The sequence below is a fragment of the Mustelus asterias genome, chromosome 12, assembly GCF_964213995.1.
Source record: "Mustelus asterias chromosome 12, sMusAst1.hap1.1, whole genome shotgun sequence".
Taxonomy (NCBI): domain Eukaryota; kingdom Metazoa; phylum Chordata; class Chondrichthyes; order Carcharhiniformes; family Triakidae; genus Mustelus; species Mustelus asterias.
The window spans coordinates 110,100,797-110,122,721 of record NC_135812.1 but is presented as its reverse complement, the minus strand read 5'-3'; the positions used below and the strand labels follow the sequence as shown (position 1 = coordinate 110,122,721).

At 50.1% G+C, this 21,925-nt stretch overlaps 1 protein-coding gene across 1 annotated transcript in view; it reads right to left on the bottom strand.

Moving 5' to 3' along the window:
• Positions 1–21,925, bottom strand: part of LOC144501850 (ankyrin repeat and fibronectin type-III domain-containing protein 1-like) — a 157,542-nt gene that overhangs the window by 20,791 nt on the left and 114,826 nt on the right. Inside the window, exons 14-17 of the mRNA XM_078225896.1 lie at positions 21,243–21,409; positions 16,251–16,398; positions 9,652–9,820; positions 2,768–2,934 (exon numbers count right to left, since the gene is read on the bottom strand). Of these exons, the coding sequence (XP_078082022.1) occupies positions 2,768–2,934; positions 9,652–9,820; positions 16,251–16,398; positions 21,243–21,409 (651 nt within the window). The remainder of the gene's footprint in view (positions 1–2,767; positions 2,935–9,651; positions 9,821–16,250; positions 16,399–21,242; positions 21,410–21,925) is intronic.

Genomic DNA, 21,925 nt, shown 5'->3' with positions numbered 1-21,925 from the left:
GCCCGCACCACACACTCGCCTGTACCGCACACTCGCCTGTACCGCACACTCGCCCGTACCGCACACTCGCCTGTACCGCACACTCGCCCGTACCGCACACTCGCCCGTACCGCACACTCGCCTGTATCGCACACTCGCCCGTAACACACACTCGCCTGTACCGCACACTCGCCCATACCGCACACTCGCCTGTATCACACACTCGCCTGTACCGCACACTCGCCTGTATCGCACACTCGCCCATATCGCACACTCGCCTGTATCGCACACTCGCCCGTACCGCACACTCACCTGTACCGCACACTCGCCCTTACCACATGCTCGTCTGCACCGCAGACTCGCCTGTATCGCACACTCGCCCGTACCGCACACTCACCCGTACCACACACTCGCCTGTACCGCACACTCGCCTGTACCGCACACTCGCCTGTACCGCACACTCGCCTGTACCGCACACTCGCCCGTACCACACTCACACCCGTACCGCACACTTGCCTGCACCGCACACTCGCCCGTACCACACATTCACCTGTACCACACACTCGCCTGTATCGCACACTCGCCCGTACCGCACACTCACCTGTACCGCACACTCGCCTGTACCGCACACTCGCCTGTATCGCACACTTGCCCGTACTGCACACTCACCTGTACCGCACACTCGCCTGTACCGCACACTCGCCTGTACCGCACACTCGCCCGTACCACACTCACACCCGTACCGCACACTTGCCTGCACCGCACACTCGCCCGTACCACACATTCACCTGTACCACACACTCGCCTGTACCGCACACTCGCCTGTACCGCACGCTCACCTGTACCGCACACTCGCCTGTACCGCACACTCGCCTGTACCGCACACTCGCCCGTACCGCACACTCGCCCGTACCGCACACTCACCTGTACCGCACACTCGCCTGTACCGCACACTCGCCTGTACCGCACGCTCACCTGTACCGCACGCTCACCTGTACCGCACACTCGCCCGTACCACACACTCGCCTGTACCGCACACTCGCCTGTACCGCACACTCACCTGTACCGCACACTCGTCCGTGCCACACACATGCCCGTAATGCACACTCACCTGTACCGCACACTCACCTGTACCGCACACTCGCCCATAACGCACACTCGCCCGTACCGCACACTCGCCCGTACCACACACTCACCCGTAACGCACACTCACCCGTACCACACACTCGCCTGTACCACACACTCACCCGTAACGCACACTCGCCTGTACCACACACTCGCCTGTACCACACACTCACCCGTAACGCACACTCGCCTGTACCGCACACTCGCCCGTAACGCACACTCGCCCGTACCACACACTCACCCGTAACGCACACTCGCCCGTAACGCACACTCGCCCGTAACGCACACTCGCCCATACCACACACTCACCCGTACCACACACTCACCCGTAACGCACACTCGCCTGTACCGCACATGCGCCTGTCGAGGGGTTTATATATAGAATAACAAATACCCGGGAGTGAGTTACAGACTGGAATCTAATCAAGGGGTTTGGAGTGGTTTATATATAGAATAACAGCTCCCCGGGAGTGAGTTACAGACTGGAATCTAATCGAGGGGTTCGGGGTGGTTTATATATAGAATAACAAATACCCGGGAGTGAGTTACAGACTGGAATCTAATCAAGGGGTTTGGAGTGGTTTATATATAGAATAACAGCTCCCCGGGAGTGAGTTACAGACTGGAATCTAATCGAGGGGTTCGGGGTGGTTTATATATAGAATAACAGATACCCGGGAGTGAGTTACAGACTGGAATCTAATCGAGAGGTTCAGGATGGTTTATATATAGAATAACAGATACCTGAGAGTGAGTTACAGACTGGAATCTAATCGAGGGGTTCGGGGTGGTTTATATATAGAATAACAGATACTTGGGAGTGAGTTACAGACTGGAATCTAATCGAGAGGTTCAGGATGGTTTATATATAGAATAACAGATACCTGAGAGTGAGTTACAGACTGGAATCTAATCGAGGGGTTCGGGGTGGTTTATATATAGAATAACAGATACCTGGGAGTGAGTTACAGACTGGAATCTAATCGAGGGGTTCAGGGTGGTTTATATATAGAATCACAGATACCCGGGAGTGAGTTACAGACTGGAATCTAATCGAGGGGTTCGGGGTGGTTTATATATAGAATAACAGCAACCTGGGAGTGAGTTACAGACTGGAATCTAATCGAGGGGTTCGGGGTGGTTTATATATAGAATAACAGATACCTGGGAGTGAGTTACAGACTGGAATCTAATCGAGAGGTTCAGGATGGTTTATATATAGAATAACAGATACCTGAGAGTGAGTTACAGACTGGAATCTAATCGAGGGGTTCGGGGTGGTTTATATATAGAATAACAGATACCTGGGAGTGAGTTACAGACTGGAATCTAATCGAGGGGTTCAGGGTGGTTTATATATAGAATAACAGATATCCAGGAGTGAGTTACAGACTGGAATCTAATCGAGGGGTTCGGGGTGGTTTATATGTAGAATAACAGATACCCGGGAGTGAGTTACAGACTGGAATCTAATCGAGGGGTTCGGGGTGGTTTATATATAGAATAACTGATACCCGGGAGTGAGTTACAGACTGGAATCTAATCGAGGGGTTCGGGGTGGTTTATATATAGAATAACTGATACCCGGGAGTGAGTTACAGACTGGAATCTAATCGAGGGCTCTGGGCATTTCTGAATGGAATATGAAGTGCTGCGGTCCTACCTGCACTGACTCTGACACCATCTTTTGTCTCTGTTTTGCAGCGAGAAGCTCTTCATCTGAAATAGCCTCTCGCACGACTTGCTGGGAAATGAGTGAGTCTATCTCCAGTAGCGTGGACACAAGGCAGTACCGACTCATGAATCTTTCCCTGTAGCAGCAGAAGTGCACTGTTGGAGCGGAGAACAGGAGCAATGTGTCAGAATGTGATACTGTACTAACTGTTTGATGTTCCAGAGTGACATTCCTCACAACCCCTCACCAAGACTCCCAAACACCCAATTAATCAACATCTAAATCAAGTTCACATTTCATCTTCACACGTCTTCACAGAACTGCCATCATAGAAACATAGAAACTAGAAGCAGGAGGAGGCCATTCAGCCCTTCGAGTCTGCTCTGCCATTCATTTTGATCATGGCTGATCATCGAATTCAATATCCTGATTCCCCCCTTCCCCCCATATCCCTCGAACCCATTAGCCCCAAGAGCGAAGTTGAAATTCTTCTTGAAATTCGACAATGTTTTTGCCTCAACTACTTTCTGTGGGAGTGAATTCCACACATTCACCACTCTCTGGGTGAAGAAATTTCTCCTCACCTCAGTTCTAAAAGTTTATCCCTTATCCTCAAACTATGACCCCTAGTTCTGGACTCCCCCACCATTGGGAACATTCTTTCTGAATCTACCCTGTCTAACCCTGTTAGAATTTTATAAGTTTCTATGAGATCCCCTCTCACTCTTCTAAACTCCAGTGAATATAATCCGAACCCACCTAGTCTCTCCTCATATGACAGACCTGCCATCCCAGGAATCAGCCTGGTAAACCTTCGCTGTACTCCCTCTATAGCAAGGACATCCTTCCTCAGATAAGGTCACCAAAACTGTACACAATACTCCAGGTGTGGCCTCACCAACGCCCTATACAATTGCAGCAAAACATCCCAGCTCCTGTACTCAAATCCTCTCGCTATGAAGGACAACATACCATTTGCCTTCTTTACTGCCTGCGGTACCTGCGCGCTTACTTTCAGCGACTGATGCACGAGGGCTCCAAGGTCTCGCTGAGTATCCACCTCTCTCAATTTACACCCATTCAAATAATAATCTGTCTTGCTATTATTGCTACCAAAATATGGTTCAGGTTGAAATGAACTCTGTTCCGGTTTCCAATTCTCCCGTTCTGGAATTTGACCTCAAGATAAACAACAACAGCAGAATGAAAATTAGAAATTTGCACTCGCCACTCCTGTATCTTACACTCACGCTCCGGTATCTTCCACTCGCGCTCCGGTATCTTACACTCGCGCTCCGGTATCTTACACTCGCCGCTCCTGTATCTTACACTCACGCTCCGGTATCTTCCACTCGCGCTCCGGTATCTTACACTCGCCGCTCCTGTATCTTACACTCGCGCTCCGGTATCTTACACTCGCGCTCCGGTATCTTACACTCACGCTCCTGTATCTTACACTCGCTGCTCCGGTATCTTACACTCGCTGCTCCGGTATCTTACACTCGCGCTCCGGTATCTTACACTCGCTGCTCCGGTATCTTACACTCGCTGCTCCTGTATCTTACACTCGCTGCTCCGGTATCTTACACTCGCGCTCCGGTATCTTACACTCGCTGCTCCGGTATCTTACACTCGCGCTCCGGTATCTTACACTCGCTGCTCCGGTATCTTACACTCGCGCTCCGGTATCTTACACTCGCTGCTCCGGTATCTTACACTCGCTGCTCCTGTATCTTACACTCGCTGCTCCGGTATCTTACACTCGCGCTCCGGTATCTTACACTCGCTGCTCCGGTATCTTACACTCGCGCTCCGGTATCTTACACTCGCTGCTCCGGTATCTTACACTCGCTGCTCCGGTATCTTACACTCGCTGCTCCTGTATCTTACACTCGCTGCTCCGGTATCTTACACTCGCGCTCCGGTATCTTACACTCGCTGCTCCGGTATCTTACACTCGCGCTCCGGTATCTTACACTCGCTGCTCCGGTATCTTACACTCGCTGCTCCTGTATCTTACACTCGCGCTCCGGTATCTTACACTCGCTGCTCCGGTATCTTACACTCGCGCTCCGGTATCTTACACTCGCTGCTCCGGTATCTTACACTCGCTGCTCCGGTATCTTACACTCGCTGCTCCTGTATCTTACACTCGCTGCTCTGGTATCTTACACTCGCGCTCCGGTATCTTACACTCGCTGCTCCGGTATCTTACACTCGCGCTCCGGTATCTTACACTCGCGCTCCGGTATCTTACACTCGCCATTCCTGTATCTTACACTCGCCATTCCTGTATCTTACACTGGCCACTCTGGTATCTTACACTCGCGCTCCGGTATCGTACACTCGCTGCTCCTGTATCTTACACTCGCTGCTCCGATATCTTACACTCGCGCTCCTGTATCTGACACTCACCACTCCGGTATCTTACACTCGCGGCTCCGGTATCCCACACTCGTGCTCTGATATCTTACACTCGCCACTCCGGTATCTTACACTCACTGCTCCGGTATCTTACACTCGCTGCTCCAGTATCTTACACTCGCGCTCCTGTATCTTACACTCGCCACTCCTGTATCTTACACTCGCGCTCCTGTATCTTACACTCGCTGCTCCGGTATCTTATACTCGCGCTCCTGTATCTTACACTCGCGCTCCAGTATCTTACATTCGCCACTCCTGTATCTTACACTCGTGCTCCTGTATCTTACACTCACGCTCCGGTATCTTACACTCGTGCTCCTGTATCTTACACTCACGCTCCGGTATCTTACACTCACGCTCCGGTATCTTACACTCACGCTCCAGTATCTTACACTCGTGCTCCTGTATCTTACACTCGTGCTCCTGTATCTTACACTCACGCTCCGGTATCTTACACTCACGCTCCAGTATCTTACACTCGTGCTCCTGTATCTTACACTCGTGCTCCTGTATCTTACACTCACGCTCCGGTATCTTACACTCACGCTCCGGTATCTTACACCCGCATTTCTGTATCTTACACTCGCGCTCCTGTATCTTACACTTGCCACTCCTGTATCTTACACTCACGCTCCGGGATCTTACACTCGTGCTCCGGTATCTTACACTCGCATTCCTGTATCTTACACTCGCGCTCCTGTATCTTACACTTGCCACTCCTGTATCTTACACTCACGCTCCGGTATCTTACACTCGCGCTCCTGTATCTTACACTTGCCACTCCTGTATCTTACACTCGCCGCTCCGGTATCTTACACTCGCTGCTCCTGTATCTTACACTCGCGCTCCTGTATCTTACACTCGCTACTCCTGTATCTTACACTCGCTGCTCCTGTATCTTACACTCGCGCTCCTGTATCTTACACTCGCCACTCCTGTATCTTACACTCGCCGCTCCGGTATCTTCCACTCGCTGCTCCGGTATCTTATACTCGCGCTCCGGTATCTTACACTCGCCACTCCTGTATCTTACACTCGCTGCTCCTGTATCTTACACTCGCTGCTCCTGTATCTTACACTCGCTGCTCCTGTATCTTACACTCGCGCTCCTGTATCTTACACTCGCGCTCCTGTATCTTACACTCGCGCTCCTGTATCTTACACTCGCTGCTCCGGTATCTTATACTCGCCGCTCCGGTATCTTACACTCGCTGCTCCGGTATCTTACACTCGCGCTCTGGTATCTTACACTCGCTGCTCCGGTATCTTACACTCGCTGCTCCGGTATCTTACACTCGCTGCTCCTGTTTCTTACACTCGCGCTCCTGTATCTTACACTCGCGCTCCTGTATCTTACACTCGCGCTCCTGTATCTTACACTCGCCGCTCCGGTATCTTACACTCGCGCTCCTGTATCTTACACTCGCGCTCCTGTATCTTACACTTGCGCTCCGGTATCTTACACTCGCTGCTCCTGTATCTTACACTCGCTGCTCCGGTATCTTACACTCGCGCTCCTGTATCTTACACTCGCGCTCCGATATCTTACACTCACGCTTCTGTATCTTACACTCGCTGCTCCTGTATCTTACACTCGCTGCTCCGGTATCTTACACTCGCTGCTCCGGTATCTTACACTCGCTGCTCCTGTATCTTACACTCGCGCTCCTGTATCTTACACTCGCTGCTCCAGTATCGTACACTTGCGCTCCTGTATCTTCCACTCGCGCTCCTGTATCTTACACTCGCCGCTCCGGTATCTTACACTCGCGCTCCTGTATCTTACACTCGCGCTCCTGTATCTTACACTCGCGCTCCGGTATCTTACACTCGCTGCTCCTGTATCTTACACTCGCTGCTCCGGTATCTTACACTCGCGCTCCTGTATCTTACACTCGCGCTCCGATATCTTACACTCGCTGCTCCTGTATCTTACACTCGCTGCTCCGGTATCTTACACTCGCGCTCCTGTATCTTACACTCGCGCTCCTGTATCTTACACTTGCCACTCCTGTATCTTACACTCGCCGCTCCGGTATCTTACACTCGCTGCTCCTGTATCTTACACTCGCGCTCCTGTATCTTACACTCGCTACTCCTGTATCTTACACTCGCTGCTCCTGTATCTTACACTCGCGCTCCTGTATCTTACACTCGCCACTCCTGTATCTTACACTCGCCGCTCCGGTATCTTCCACTCGCTGCTCCGGTATCTTATACTCGCGCTCCGGTATCTTACACTCGCCACTCCTGTATCTTACACTCGCTGCTCCTGTATCTTACACTCGCTGCTCCTGTATCTTACACTCGCTGCTCCTGTATCTTACACTCGCGCTCCTGTATCTTACACTCGCGCTCCTGTATCTTACACTCGCGCTCCTGTATCTTACACTCGCTGCTCCGGTATCTTATACTCGCCGCTCCGGTATCTTACACTCGCTGCTCCGGTATCTTATACTCGCGCTCTGGTATCTTACACTCGCTGCTCCGGTATCTTACACTCGCTGCTCCGGTATCTTACACTCGCTGCTCCTGTTTCTTACACTCGCGCTCCTGTATCTTACACTCGCGCTCCTGTATCTTACACTCGCGCTCCTGTATCTTACACTCGCGCTCCGGTATCTTACACTCGCCGCTCCGGTATCTTACACTCGCGCTCCTGTATCTTACACTCGCGCTCCTGTATCTTACACTTGCGCTCCGGTATCTTACACTCGCTGCTCCTGTATCTTACACTCGCTGCTCCGGTATCTTACACTCGCGCTCCTGTATCTTACACTCGCGCTCCGATATCTTACACTCACGCTTCTGTATCTTACACTCGCTGCTCCTGTATCTTACACTCGCTGCTCCGGTATCTTACACTCGCTGCTCCGGTATCTTACACTCGCTGCTCCTGTATCTTACACTCGCGCTCCTGTATCTTACACTCGCTGCTCCAGTATCTTACACTTGCGCTCCTGTATCTTCCACTCGCGCTCCTGTATCTTACACTCGCCGCTCCGGTATCTTACACTCGCGCTCCTGTATCTTACACTCGCGCTCCTGTATCTTACACTCGCGCTCCGGTATCTTACACTCGCTGCTCCTGTATCTTACACTCGCTGCTCCGGTATCTTACACTCGCGCTCCTGTATCTTACACTCGCGCTCCGATATCTTACACTCGCTGCTCCTGTATCTTACACTCGCTGCTCCGGTATCTTACACTCGCGCTCCTGTATCTTACACTCGTTGCTCCTGTATCTTACACTCACGCTCCGGTATCTTACACTCGCTGCTCCTGTATCTTACACTCGCTGCTCCGGTATCTTACACTCGCGCTCCTGTATCTTACACTCGCGCTCCGGTATCTTACACTCGCGCTCCGATATCTTACACTCGCGCTCCTGTATCTTACACTCGCTGCTCCTGTATCTTACACTCGTTGCTCCTGTATCTTACACTCACGCTCCGGTATCTTACACTCGCTGCTCCTGTATCTTACACTCGCTGCTCCGGTATCTTACACTCGCGCTCCTGTATCTTACACTCGCGCTCCGATATCTTACACTCGCGCTCCTGTATCTTACACTCGCTGCTCCTGTATCTTACACTCGCTGCTCCTGTATCTTACACTCGCTGCTCCTGTATCTTACACTCGCGCTCCTGTATCTTACACTCGCTGCTCCGGTATCTTACACTCGCGCTCCTGTATCTTACACTCGCGCTCCGATATCTTACACTCGCGCTCCTGTATCTTACACTCGCTGCTCCTGTATCTTACACTCGCTGCTCCGGTATCTTACACTCGCTGCTCCGGTATCTTACACTCGCGCTCCGGTATCTTACACTCGCCGCTCCTGTATCTTACACTCGCGCTCCTGTATCTTACACTCGCCGCTCCTGTATCTTACACTCGCCGCTCCTGTATCTTACACTCGCGCTCCTGTATCTTACACTCGCGCTCCGATATCTTACACTCGCGCTCCTGTATCTTACACTCGCTGCTCCTGTATCTTACACTCGCTGCTCCGGTATCTTACACTCGCTGCTCCGGTATCTTACACTCGCGCTCCGGTATCTTACACTCGCGCTCTGGTATCTTACACTCGCTGCTCCGGTATCTTACACTCGCGCTCCAGTATCTTACACTCGCTGCTCCTGTATCTTACACTCGCACGCCAGTACAGTGTGAGTGTCTGTTCTCAGTACAGTCAGACTGACAGGGTGCAGGGTGAGTGCCTGGTTAAGCACAGTTGCTCCAATCATCTCAAGTGGAAGCAGCCAAAGTGGCAGGAATTTATCAGCACGGAAACATAATGCAGTCTGGGACACCGATCCAGGGGACTTGGAGTGAAACAATAAATAAAAAGGGTCACAAAAGCATTGCTTGCTGCCACCCCACTGTGTGACTCTGTGTGAAATGACCAGAGAAAGCACTGGCTGGAAACGGAGATTTCTACATACCCAATTCAAACATCTGTAGTGGGAGGTAGAGGAAGCCGGAGCGCTGGTTGTAGGGATTTCCCTGACCAGGGGCCGTGCAGACTGACTCCGCGGAGGGAAGCAGCAGGAGGAAGGAGACATTATGACCAAATTCCAGCACCTCCTGAGTGAAGACACGAAACTGCTTCGCCTGAAATCCACAAAGCATCAGACAACTGAGGAGCAGCACAGCCACACAGTAACCCACACACACACCCACACACGCACCCACACACGCACCCACACACGCACCCACACACACACCCACACACACACCCACACACGCACCCACACACGCACCCACACACACACCCACACACGCACCCACACACACACCCACACACGCACCCACACACGCACCCACACACACACCCACACACACACCCACACACGCACCCACACACACACCCACACACGCACCCACACACGCACCCACACACACACCCACACACACCCACCCAGACTCACACCCAGACTCACACAGACACACACTCAGCCACACATCCAGACACACACCCACACACACACCCAGACTCACCCCCACACCCCCACACACATCCACACACACACAGACACCCACACACACACCCACACACACCCAGACTCACACACAGACACACCCAGACACACACTCAAACACACATCCAGACACACACCCACACACACACACCCAGACTCACACCCAGACACACACACACCCAGACATGCACACACACAGACACACCCAGACACACACTCAGACACACATCCAGACACACACCCAGACACACACCCACACCCACACATACACCCAGACACCCACCCACACATACACCCAGACACACAAACACACATCCAGACACACACCCACACACACACACATCCAGACACACACCCAGGCACACACGCAGGCACCCAAACACACACACACTGACACACATCCAGACACACACCCACAAATACACCCAGACACACACACACTCACACACACACACACACTCACACACACACCCACACACATACTCACACACACACCCACACACATACTCACACACACACCCACACACATACTCACACACACACACATTCACACACACGCCCACTCACACACAGACTCACACACAAACACACTTACACTCAATCACCCACACACCCACACACACACACACACATGCAGGCACACGCACACACACACCGATCCACACACTTTATTATATTCATTTATGGGACATGGGTGTCGCTGGCTAGTCCAGCATTTATTGCCCATCCCTAGTTGCCCTTGAGAAGGTGGTGGTGAGCTGCCTTCTCGAATCGCTACAGTCCATGTGCTGTGGGTTGACCCACAATGCTGTTAGGGAGGGAATTCCAGGATTTTGACCCAGCGACTGCGAAGTAACGGCGATATATTTCCAAGTCAGGATGGTGAGTGACTTGGAGGGGAACTTTTATCTTATTATCGAAGGTGTTTATTATAAAAGGTGTTCCCTTTTATCTGCTGCCCTTGTCCTTCAACATGGAAGTGATCATGGGTTTGTCTAAGGATCTTTGGTGAATTGCTGCAGTGCATCTTGTAGATAGTACACACTGCTGCTACTGAGCGTCAGGGGTGGAGGGAATGGATAGAACAAAGAACAAAGAACAATACAGCACAGGAACAGGCCCTTCGGCCCTCCAAGCCCGCACCGCTCCCTGGTCCAAACTAGATCATTCATTTGTATCCCTCCATTCCCACTCCGTTCATGTGGCTATCTAGATAAGTCTTAAACGTTCCCAGTGTGTCCACCTCCACCACCTTGCCTGGCAGCGCATTCCAGGCCCCCACCACCCTCTGTGTAAAATATGTCCTTCTGATATCTGTGTTAAACCTCCCCCACCCCCCCCCCCCCTTCACCTTGAACCTATGACCCCTCGTGAACGTCACCACCGACCTGGGGAAAAGCTTCCCACCGTTCACCCTATCTATGCCTTTCATAATTTTATACACCTCTATTAAGTCTCCCCTCATCCTCCGTCATTCCAGGGAGAACAACCCCAGTTTACCCAATCTCTCCTCATAACTAAGCCCCTCCATACCAGGCAATATCCTGGTAAACCTCCTCTGTACTCTCTCCAAAGCCTCCATGTCCTTCTGGTAGTGTGGCGACCAGAACTGGGCGCAGTATTCCAAATGCAGCCGAACCAACGTTCTATACAACTGCAACATCAGACCCCAACTTTTATACTCTATGCCCCGTCCTATAAAGACAAGCATGCCATATGCCTTCTTCACTACCTTCTCCACCTGAGACGTCACCTTCAAGAATCTGTGGACTTGCACACCCAGGTCCCTCTGCGTATCTACACCCTTTATGGTTCTGCCATTTATCGTATAGCTCCCCCGTACGTTAGTTCTACCAAAATCACTTTGCATTTATCTGGATTGAACTCAATCTGCCATTTCTTTGCCCAAATTTCCAGCCAATCTATATCCTTCTGTCGCCTCTGACAATGTTCCTCACTATCTGCAAGTCCAGCCATTTTCATGTCGTCCGCAAACTTACTGATCACCCCAGTTACACCTTCTTCCAGATTGTTTCTATAAATCACAAACAGCAGAGGTCCCAATACAGAGCCCTGTGGAACACCACTAGTCACAGGCATCCAGCCGAAAAAAGACCCTTCCACTACCACCCTCTGTCTTCTGTGACCAAGCCAGTTCTCCGCCCATCTAGCCTCCCCCTTTATCCCATGAGATCCAACCTTTTTCACCAGCCTACCATGAGGGACTTTGTCAAACGCTTTACTAAAGTCCATATAGACGACATCCTTCCCTTGTCAACCATTCTAGTCACTTCTTCAAAAAACTCCACCAGGTTAGTGAGGCATGACCTCCCTCTTTGTAGATGTTTGTAGATGTGGTGCCAATCAAGCGGGGCTGCTTTGTCCTGGATGGTGTCGAGCTTCTTGAGTGTTGTTGGAGCTGCACCCATCCAGGCAAGTGGAGAGTATTCCATCACACTCCTGACTTGTGCCTTGCAGATGGTGGACAGGCTTTGGGGAGTCAGGAGGTGAGTTACTCACTGCAGTATTCCTAGCCTCTGACCTGCTCTTGTAGCCACTGTGTTTATGTGGTGAGTCCAGTTGAGTTCCTGGTCAATGGTAACCCCAAGGATGTTGACAGTGGGGGATTCAGTGCTGGTTACACCATTGAATGTCAAGGGGTGGTGATTAGATGGTCTCTTGTTGGTGATGGTCATTGCCTGGAATTTGTGTGGCGCGAATGTTATTTGCCACTTGTCAGCCCAAGCCTGGATATTGTCCAGATCTTGTTGTATTTGAACATGGACTGCTTCAGTATCTGAGGAGTCGCGAATGGTGCTGAACATTGTGCAATCATCAGTGAACATCCCCACTTCTGACCTTATGATGGAGGGAAGGTCATTGATGAAGCAGCTGAAGATGGTTGGGCCGAGGACACAACCCTGAGGAACTCCTACAGAGATGTTCTGGAGCTGAGATACCTGACCCTCCACAACCACAACCATCTCCCTTTGGGTAGGTATGACTCCAACCAGTGGAGAGTTTTCCCCCTGATACCCACTGATTCCAGTTTCGCTCGGGCTCCTTGATGCTACACTCGGTCGAATGCAGCCTTGTTGTCAAGGGCAGTCACTCTCACCTCACCTCTGGAATTCAGCTCTTTTGTCCATGTTTGAACCAAGGCTGTAATGAGGTCAGGAGCTGAGTGACCCTGGCAAAACCCAAACTGGGCATCACTGAGCAGGTTATTGCTGAGCAGGTGCTGCTTGATAGCGCTGTCGATGACCCCTTCCATCACTTTACTGATGATCGAGAGTAGACTGACGGGGCAGTAATTGGCCGGGTTGGGTTTGTCCTGCTTTTTGTGTACAGGACACACCTGGGCAATTTTCCACATTGTTGGGTAGATGGCAGTGTTGTAACTGTATTGGAAGAGCTTGGCCAGGGGAGCGGCACATTCTGGAGCACAAGTCTTCAGTACTATTGCCGGAATGTTATAAGGGCCCATTGCCTTTGCAGTATCCAGTGCCTCCAACCGTTTCTTGATATCACGTGGAGTGAATCAAATTGGCTGGAGACTGGCATCTGAAATGCTGGGGACCACTGGAGCCGGCTGAGATGGATCATCCACTCGGCACTTCTGCTGAAGATTGTTGCGAATGCTTCAGCCTTACAAACATACCCACACACATCGCCCCCCACCCCCCCCCCCACCCCACACACACACACACACACACACATTCACAGATATACCCACATCCACTCCAATAGAGAGAAAGACCCACATAGATAGACCTAAACACACTCTAAAAAGACGCCCCATGCAGTGTGTGGGGTATATCAGAGTGTTACAATGAGGGGTGTGGGGTATATCAGAGTGTTACAGTGAGGGGTTTGGGGTATATCAGAGTGTTACAGTGAGGGGTGTGGGGTATATCAGAGTGTTACAGTGAGGGGTGTGGGGTATATCAGAGTGTTACAGTGAGGGGTGTGGGGTACATCAGAGTGTTACAGTGAGGGGTGTGGGGTATATCAGAGTGTTACAGTGAGGGGTGTGGGGTATATCAGTGTGTTACAGTGAGGGGTGTGGGATATATCAGAGTGTTACAGTGAGGGGTGTGGGGTATATCAGAGTGTTACAGTGAGGGGTGTGGGCTATATCAGTGTGTTACAGTGAGGGGTGTGGGGTATATCAGAGTGTTACAGTGAGGGGTGTGGGGTATATCAGAGTGTTACAGTGAGGGGTGTGGGGTATATCAGTGTGTTGCAGTGAGGGGTGTGGGATATATCAGAGTGTTACAGTGAGGGGTGTGGGGTATATCAGTGTGTTGCAGTGAGGGGTGTGGGATATATCAGAGTGTTACAGTGAGGGGTGTGGGGTATATCAGTGTGTTACAGTGAGGGGTGTGGGGTATATCAGAGTGTTACAGTGAGGGGTGTGGAGTATATCAGAGTGTTACAGTGAGGGGTGTGGCGTATATCAGAGTGTTACAGTGAGGGGTGTGGGGTATATCAGAGTGTTACAGTGAGGGGTGTGGGATATATCAGAGTGTTACAGTGAGGGGTGTGGGGTATATCAGAGTGTTACAGTGAGGGGTGTGGGGTATATCAGAGTGTTACAGTGAGGGGTGTGGGGTATATCAGAGTGTTACAGTGAGGGGTGTGGGCTATATCAGAGTGTTACAGTGAGGGGTGTGGGTTATATCAGAGTGTTATAGTGAGGGGTGTGGGGTATATCAGAGTGTTACAGTGAGGGGTGTGGGGTATATCAGAGTGTTACAGTGAGGGGTGTGGGATATATCAGAGTGTTACAGTGAGGGGTGTGGGGTATATCAGTGTCACAGTGAGGGGTGTGGGATATATCAGAGTGTTACAGTGAGGGGTGTGGGGTATATCAGTGTGTTACAGTGAGGGGTGTGGGGTATATCAGAGTGTTACAGTGAGGGGTGTGGGGTATATCAGAGTGTTACAGTGAGGGGTGTGGCGTATATCAGAGTGTTACAGTGAGGGGTGTGGGGTATATCAGAGTGTTACAGTGAGGGGTGTGGGATATATCAGAGTGTTACAGTGAGGGGTGTGGGGTATATCAGAGTGTTACAGTGAGGGGTGTGGGGTATATCAGAGTGTTACAGTGAGGGGTGTGGGGTATATCAGAGTGTTACAGTGAGGGGTGTGGGCTATATCAGAGTGTTACAGTGAGGGGTGTGGGTTATATCAGAGTGTTACAGTGAGGGGTGTGGGGTATATCAGAGTGTTACAGTGAGGGGTGTGGGGTATATCAGTGTCACAGTGAGGGGTGTGGGGTATATCAGAGTGTTACAGTGAGGGGTGTGGGGTATATCAGAGTGTTACAGTGAGGGGTGTGGGGTATATCAGAGTGTTACAGTGAGGGGTGTGGGGTATATCAGAGTGTTACAGTGAGGGGTGTGGGGTATATCAGAGTGTTACAGTGAGGGGTGTGGGGTATATCAGAGTGTTACAGTGAGGGGTGTGGGGTATATCAGAGTGTTACAGTGAGGGGTGTGGGGTATATCAGAGTGTTACAGTGAGGGGTGTGGGGTATATCAGAGTGTTGCAGTGAGGGGTGTGGGGTATATCAGAGTGTTACAGTGAAGGGTGTGGGATATATCAGTGTTACAGTGAGGGGTGTGGGGTATATCAGAGTGTTACAGTGAGGGGTGTGGGATATATCAGAGTGTTACAGTGAGGGGTGTGGGGTATATCAGTGTCACAGTGAGGGGTGTGGGGTATATCAGAGTGTTACAGTGAGGGGTGTGGGGTATATCAGAGTGTTACAGTGAGGGGTGTGGGGTATATCAGAGTGTTACAGTGAGGGGTGTGGGGTATATCAGAGTGTTACAGTGAGGGGTGTGGGGTATATCAGAGTGTTACAGTGAGGGGTGTGGGGTATATCAGAGTGTTACAGTGAGGGGTGTGGGGTATATCAGAGTGTTGCAGTGAGAGGTTCCTATCTGTGATTTGATTAATGCCCCCCAAATATACTCAGCCCTAACCCGACCTTTGGGGTATGCATACACTGAGTGACTCAGAGATTGGACATTTGATAGTGCTGAGGATAGTACCTGCTGTATTGGTAGGTTAATGTATTTGAGCAAAGCTTTCGCAGCTGCTTGGAGATCGTAGTAAAGTGGGTTCCGTGCCTCAGTCACCTCTCCCTCAGCACTCAGTAACTGGTGTTCCGACAGCTTTTGCACCCACTCCCAGTCCTCTCTGTGGAGAAGAAATGTAGCCATGATGTGGAGATGCCGGCGTTGGACTGGGGTAAATACAGTAAGAAGTTTAACACCAGGTTAAAGTCCAACAGGTTTATTTGGTAGCAAAAGCCATTAGCTTTCAGAGCGCTGCCCCTTCGTCAGGTGGAGTGGAGTTCGGCTCACAAACAGGGCACAGAGACACAAACTCAATTTACAGAATAATGATTGGAATGCAGTCTTTACAGCTAATCAAGTCTTAAAGGTACAAACAATGTGAGTGGAGAGAGCATTAAGCACAGGTTAAAGAGATGTGTATTGTCTCCAGACAGGACAGCCAGTGAGATTCTGCAAGTCCAGGCAAGCTGTGGGGGTTACAGATAGTGTGACATGAACCCAAGATCCCGGTTGAGGCCGTCCTCATGTGTGCGGAACTTGGCTATCAGTTTCTGCTCAGCGACTCTGCGCTGTCGTGTGTCGTGAAGGCCGCCTTGGAGAACGCTTACGCGAAGATCAGAGGCTGAATGCCCATGACCGCTGAAGTGTTCCCCAACAGGAAGAGAACAGTCTTGCCTGGTGATTGTCGAGCGGTGTTCATTCATCCGTTGTCGCAGCGTCTGCATAGTTTCCCCAATGTACCATGCCTCGGGACATCCTTTCCTGCAGCATATCAGGTAGACAACGTTGGCCGAGTTGCAAGAGTATGTACCGTGTACCAGGTGGATGGTGTTCTCAGGTGAGATGATGGCATCCGTGTCGATGATCCGGCACATCTTGCAGAGGTTGCTGTGGCAGGGTTGAGTGGTGTCGTGGTCACTGTTCTCCTGAAGGCTGGGTAGTTTGCTGCGGACAATAGTCTGTTTGAGGTTGTGCGGTTGTTTGAAGGCAAGAAGTGGGGGTGTGAGAATGGCACAACCTCAAACAGACCATTGTCCGCAGCAAACTACCCAGCCTTCAGGAGAACAGTTTTACCATTTGTCAGCAGCAAGATCTTTTAGTTCTGCTGCCGTCAGTGAGATTTCCCATTGACTGCACCCCACATCAGAGGGAGAACCGTGGCGGGGGTGCACTATCAGCAGGACACCCATGGCGGGGGTGCACTATCAGCGGGACACCCATGGCGGGGGTGCATTATCAGCGGGACACCCATGGCGGGGGTGCACTATCAGCGGGACACCCATGGCGGGGGTGCACTATCAGCGGGTCCAGAAGATCCCGCTGCCGTCAACAGCCAGGAAATTTGGTCCTTGTGTCTTTCTCACAACTTACTCTCCGACCTATCTTTGTGCCATCAGCAAACTTCGCAACTATACCTTCAGTCCCTTCATTGATACAGATTGTTCAGACCCCATCACCGATCCCGGTGGCACTCCACTATTTACATCTTGCCAACCTGAAAATGTTGTCTCCGACACCATGAGCTCTTAGTTTAGGTTTTGACATGACACCTTGTCAAATATCTTCTGGACAAGAAGACCATAAGACCATAAGAAATAGGAACAGGAGTAGGCCATTCAGCCCTTCGAGCTTGTTCCACCATTTAAAAAGATCATGACTGATCTAACACTCACATTCCTAAATTCACTTTCCTGCCTTCTCCCTGTAACCCTTAACTCCCCCACTGATCAAAGCCTATTGATCTCAGCCCTGGGAATGTTCAGGGACTCCACAGCTTCCTGGGGCAAAGAATCCCAAAGACTCTCCACTCTTTGACAGAAGATATTCTTCGTCAATCTATCTGCAATGAGCACCGCCCCCCCCCCCCCCCCCCCCCCCCCCCGCAACCCGGTCTGACGCGCTCCCATGAGTGGAAACATCCTCCCAATGTTTATCCTACCGAACCTCTAAAAATCTTAAATGTTTCAATCATATCTCCTCATGCTTTTGAACGCCATGCTGCTTAATCGTTCCTCATATGGCAGTCCCTCCATACCCGGGATCATCCTAGTAAATCTCCCCCGGGCTGCCTCCAATAACAATATATCTTTCCTTAAATAAAGAGACCAAAACTGTACAATATTCGAAATGTGGCCTCACTCGTACCTCCTGCAGTTACAGCAACACCTCTTTACCGTTATACTCCAGCCCCCTTGAAATAAAAGCCAGTATTCCAATTGCTTCTCCATTACCTTCTGTCGCTGTGTGCTAGATTTCTGGGTTTCAGGAACAAGGATCCCCCAACTCTCTTTGTGCTCCAGCTTTCTGCCGTCTCTCTCCATTTAAATAATAATCCGCCTTCTCATTCTTTCCTTCAAAATGAACAATCTCACATTTTCCACATTGAATTCCATTTGCCAATTTTCTCCCACTCATTTAACCCGTCAATATCTCACTAGTTTATATTTATATCCTCCTTATAACTTTCCTTCCCTCCCATCTCTATCATCCACAAACGTGGACACAGTACACTCTGTTCCTTCCTCCAAATCATTAATATATATTGTGAAGAGCTGTGGTCCCAGCACTGATCTGTGGCACTCCACTGGTTACTGACCTCCAACCTGAGAAGGACCTCCTTATGGTTTCCAGTTGGTTTGCCAATCTTCTAATCTTGCCAGAATATTACCTCCAGCAGCATGAGCTCCTACTTTGCACACTGGCCTTGTGTGTGGCACCTCATCAAATGCCTTTTGAAAATCCCAATATACAACATTGCCTGTCTCCTCTACCTACTCTGGCTGATACCTCCTCAAATAACTCGAGTAAGTCTGTCAGACGTGCTTTCTCTTTATTGAAACCTTTGATTTTGATTTGATTTGTTGTTGTCATATATATTAGTATACAGTGAAAAGTATTGTTTCTTCCGCGCTACACAGACAAAGCATACCATTCATAGAGAAGGAAAGGAGAGAGTGCAGAATGTAGTGTTACAGTCATAACTAGGGTGTAGAGAAAGATCAACTTAATGCGAGGTGGGTCCATTCAAAAGTCTGACAGCAGCAGGGAAGAAGCTGTTATTGAGTCGGTTGGTACATAACCTCTGACTTTTGTATCTTTTTCCCGATGGAAAAAGGTGGAAGAGAGAATGTCCGAGGTGCATGAGGTCCTTGATTATGCTGGCTGCTTTGCCGAGGCAGCAGGAAGTGTAGACAGAGTCAATGGACGGGAAGCTGGTTTGCGTGATGGATTGGGCTACATCCATGACCTTTTGTAGTGCCTTGCGGTTTTGGCCGAGCAGGGGCCATACCAAGCTGTGATACAACCAGAAAGAATGCTTTCTATGGGGCATCTGTGAAAGTTGGTGAGAGTCGTAGCGGACATGCCAAATTTCCTTAGTCTTCTGAGAAAGTAGAGGCGTTGGTGTCTCTGTTTGGTCAGATTATGACTTTCCAAATGCACTGCTGCTCTCTCCTTAATCATCAATTCTAATATTCTTTCTATAACTGAAGCTAGGCTAACTGGCCTGTAGTTTCCTGCATATCGCCTCCTTTCCTTTTTGAATGAGGGTATAAGGGCATTTGCAGTTTTCCAATCCTTTGGCACAGTCCCAGAATCCAAGGAGTTTTGGAAAATGACGACCAATGCATTTGGAAACCATCAGGTCCAGGCGATTTGTCAGCCATTAACCCCATTAGTTTGCCTGTGGTAATAGTGACTGTATTTAATTCCTCCCCTGTATTTTATTTCCTGTTTCTGGGATGCTTGTAATATCCTCTACAATAAAGACTGATGCAAAATATGTATTTAACTACTCTCCATAGATGTGCAGGTTAGGTGAATTAGCCGTGCTAAATTGCTGCTTAGTGACTCCAGATGTGTAGGTTAGTGGGATCAGTGGAGTAAACACGTGGGATTACAGGAATAGGCTGGCCTGGATAAGATGCTCTGTCAAAGAATCAGTGCAGGCTTGATGGGCCAAATGACCTTGTTCTGCATTGTAGGGATTCTATGATTCTCTGTCATTTCTTTGTTTCCCATAATTCCTTCCCCAGTTTCATTCTCCTCGGGACTAATGCTTTCTTTTACTTTTATCTTCCTTTTAATGTACTTAAAAAAGCTCGTTGTTTGTTTTCTGCTTTCTGATTTTTTTCTAGTCCATCTTTGCTGCATTCTGAATCGATCCTACTCATGTGGCCTGATCCTAACCTTTACCATCTTATATGTTTCCACTTTCAACTTAATGCCCTCCTTAACTTCTTTGGTTATCCATGGTAGGTTCCTCCTCCCCTTAGAGTCACTTTCCTTTTCATTGGCATGTCTTTTTGCTGGGAATCATGAATTATCTCCCTAAATGTCTGCCACTGCCGATCTATTGTCTTATCTACTAGGGTGGCACAGTGGTTAACACTGCTGCCTCACAGCGCCAGGGACCTGGGTTCGATCCCGGCTTGGGTGACTGTCTGTGTGGAGTCTGCACATTCTCCCCATGTCTGCATGGGTTTCCTCCGGGTGCTCCGGTTTCCTCCAACAGCTCAAACATGTGCAGGTTAGGTGGATTGGTCATGGTAAATTGCCCCTTAGTGTCAGGGAATTATCAGGGTAGGGTCTGGGTGGGATTGTTGTCGGTGCAGGCACGATGGACAGAATGGCCTCTTGCTGCACTGTAGGGATTCTGTGATTGTATTAATCTATATGACCAGTCCACTTTGGACAATTCCATCCTCACGCCTTCGTAACTTCCCTTGTTTGAGTTTCACACCGATATTTCAGTCCGTTTCCTCATACTCAAGCTGAGTGTTAAATTCTATCACACAGTCATCACTGCGTCCGAGTGCACAAGTCACAGACACACATTGAAAGTAAACGTCCAGGATTCCAGATTCAGTTGGGCGACAGTTTGGAATGATTTCGGGGTAAAGGGGGTAATATTCCTGCTCTGATAGAGAAGTAGGCGATTGACGGGAGGTCAGGTGAGGGTCGTACCTGGAAACATTGCTGTTGTCGCGCACCTTGACGTGGCAAAGCATGTTGGGCATCCGGGATGGGACCAACACCTTGATCTGATCGACAGAGCTGCAGAGTTTCAAATAGCCTAAATACAGGCCAGGGTTCAATCTTTTCTGACTCCTCCTCTGATACGACAAGACATCCTGCAAGAGCAGGAGAGAAAATATCAGAGTTTAGGGATGGGTAAACAGGACTGACCACTCCCACAGCATGAACATACTCTGCAGAGAAACGGAGATGAGGGGCCCACGCTGAAATGTGACTCAGCACTGGTACAGGAATGTGAAGTGAGCACAAAATACAACAACACAGCTCTTCATCACATTATACCTTTGTGGGGACAATGAGATTCAGTTTACAGGGCAGCTGCAGCACAGGGTTAGAAACAGAGTAAAGATCCCTCTGCACTGTCCCCATCAAACACTCCCAGGACAGGTACTGCACAGGGTTAGAAACAGAGTAAAGATCCCTCTGCACTGTCCCCATCAAACACTCCCAGGACAGGTACAGCACGGGGTTAGATACAGAGTAAAGCTCCCTCTACACTGTCCCCCATCAAACACTCCCAGGACAGGTACAGCACGGGGTTAGATACAGAGTAAAGCTCCCTCGACACTGTCCCCATCAAAAACTCCCAGGACAGGTACAGCACGGGGTTA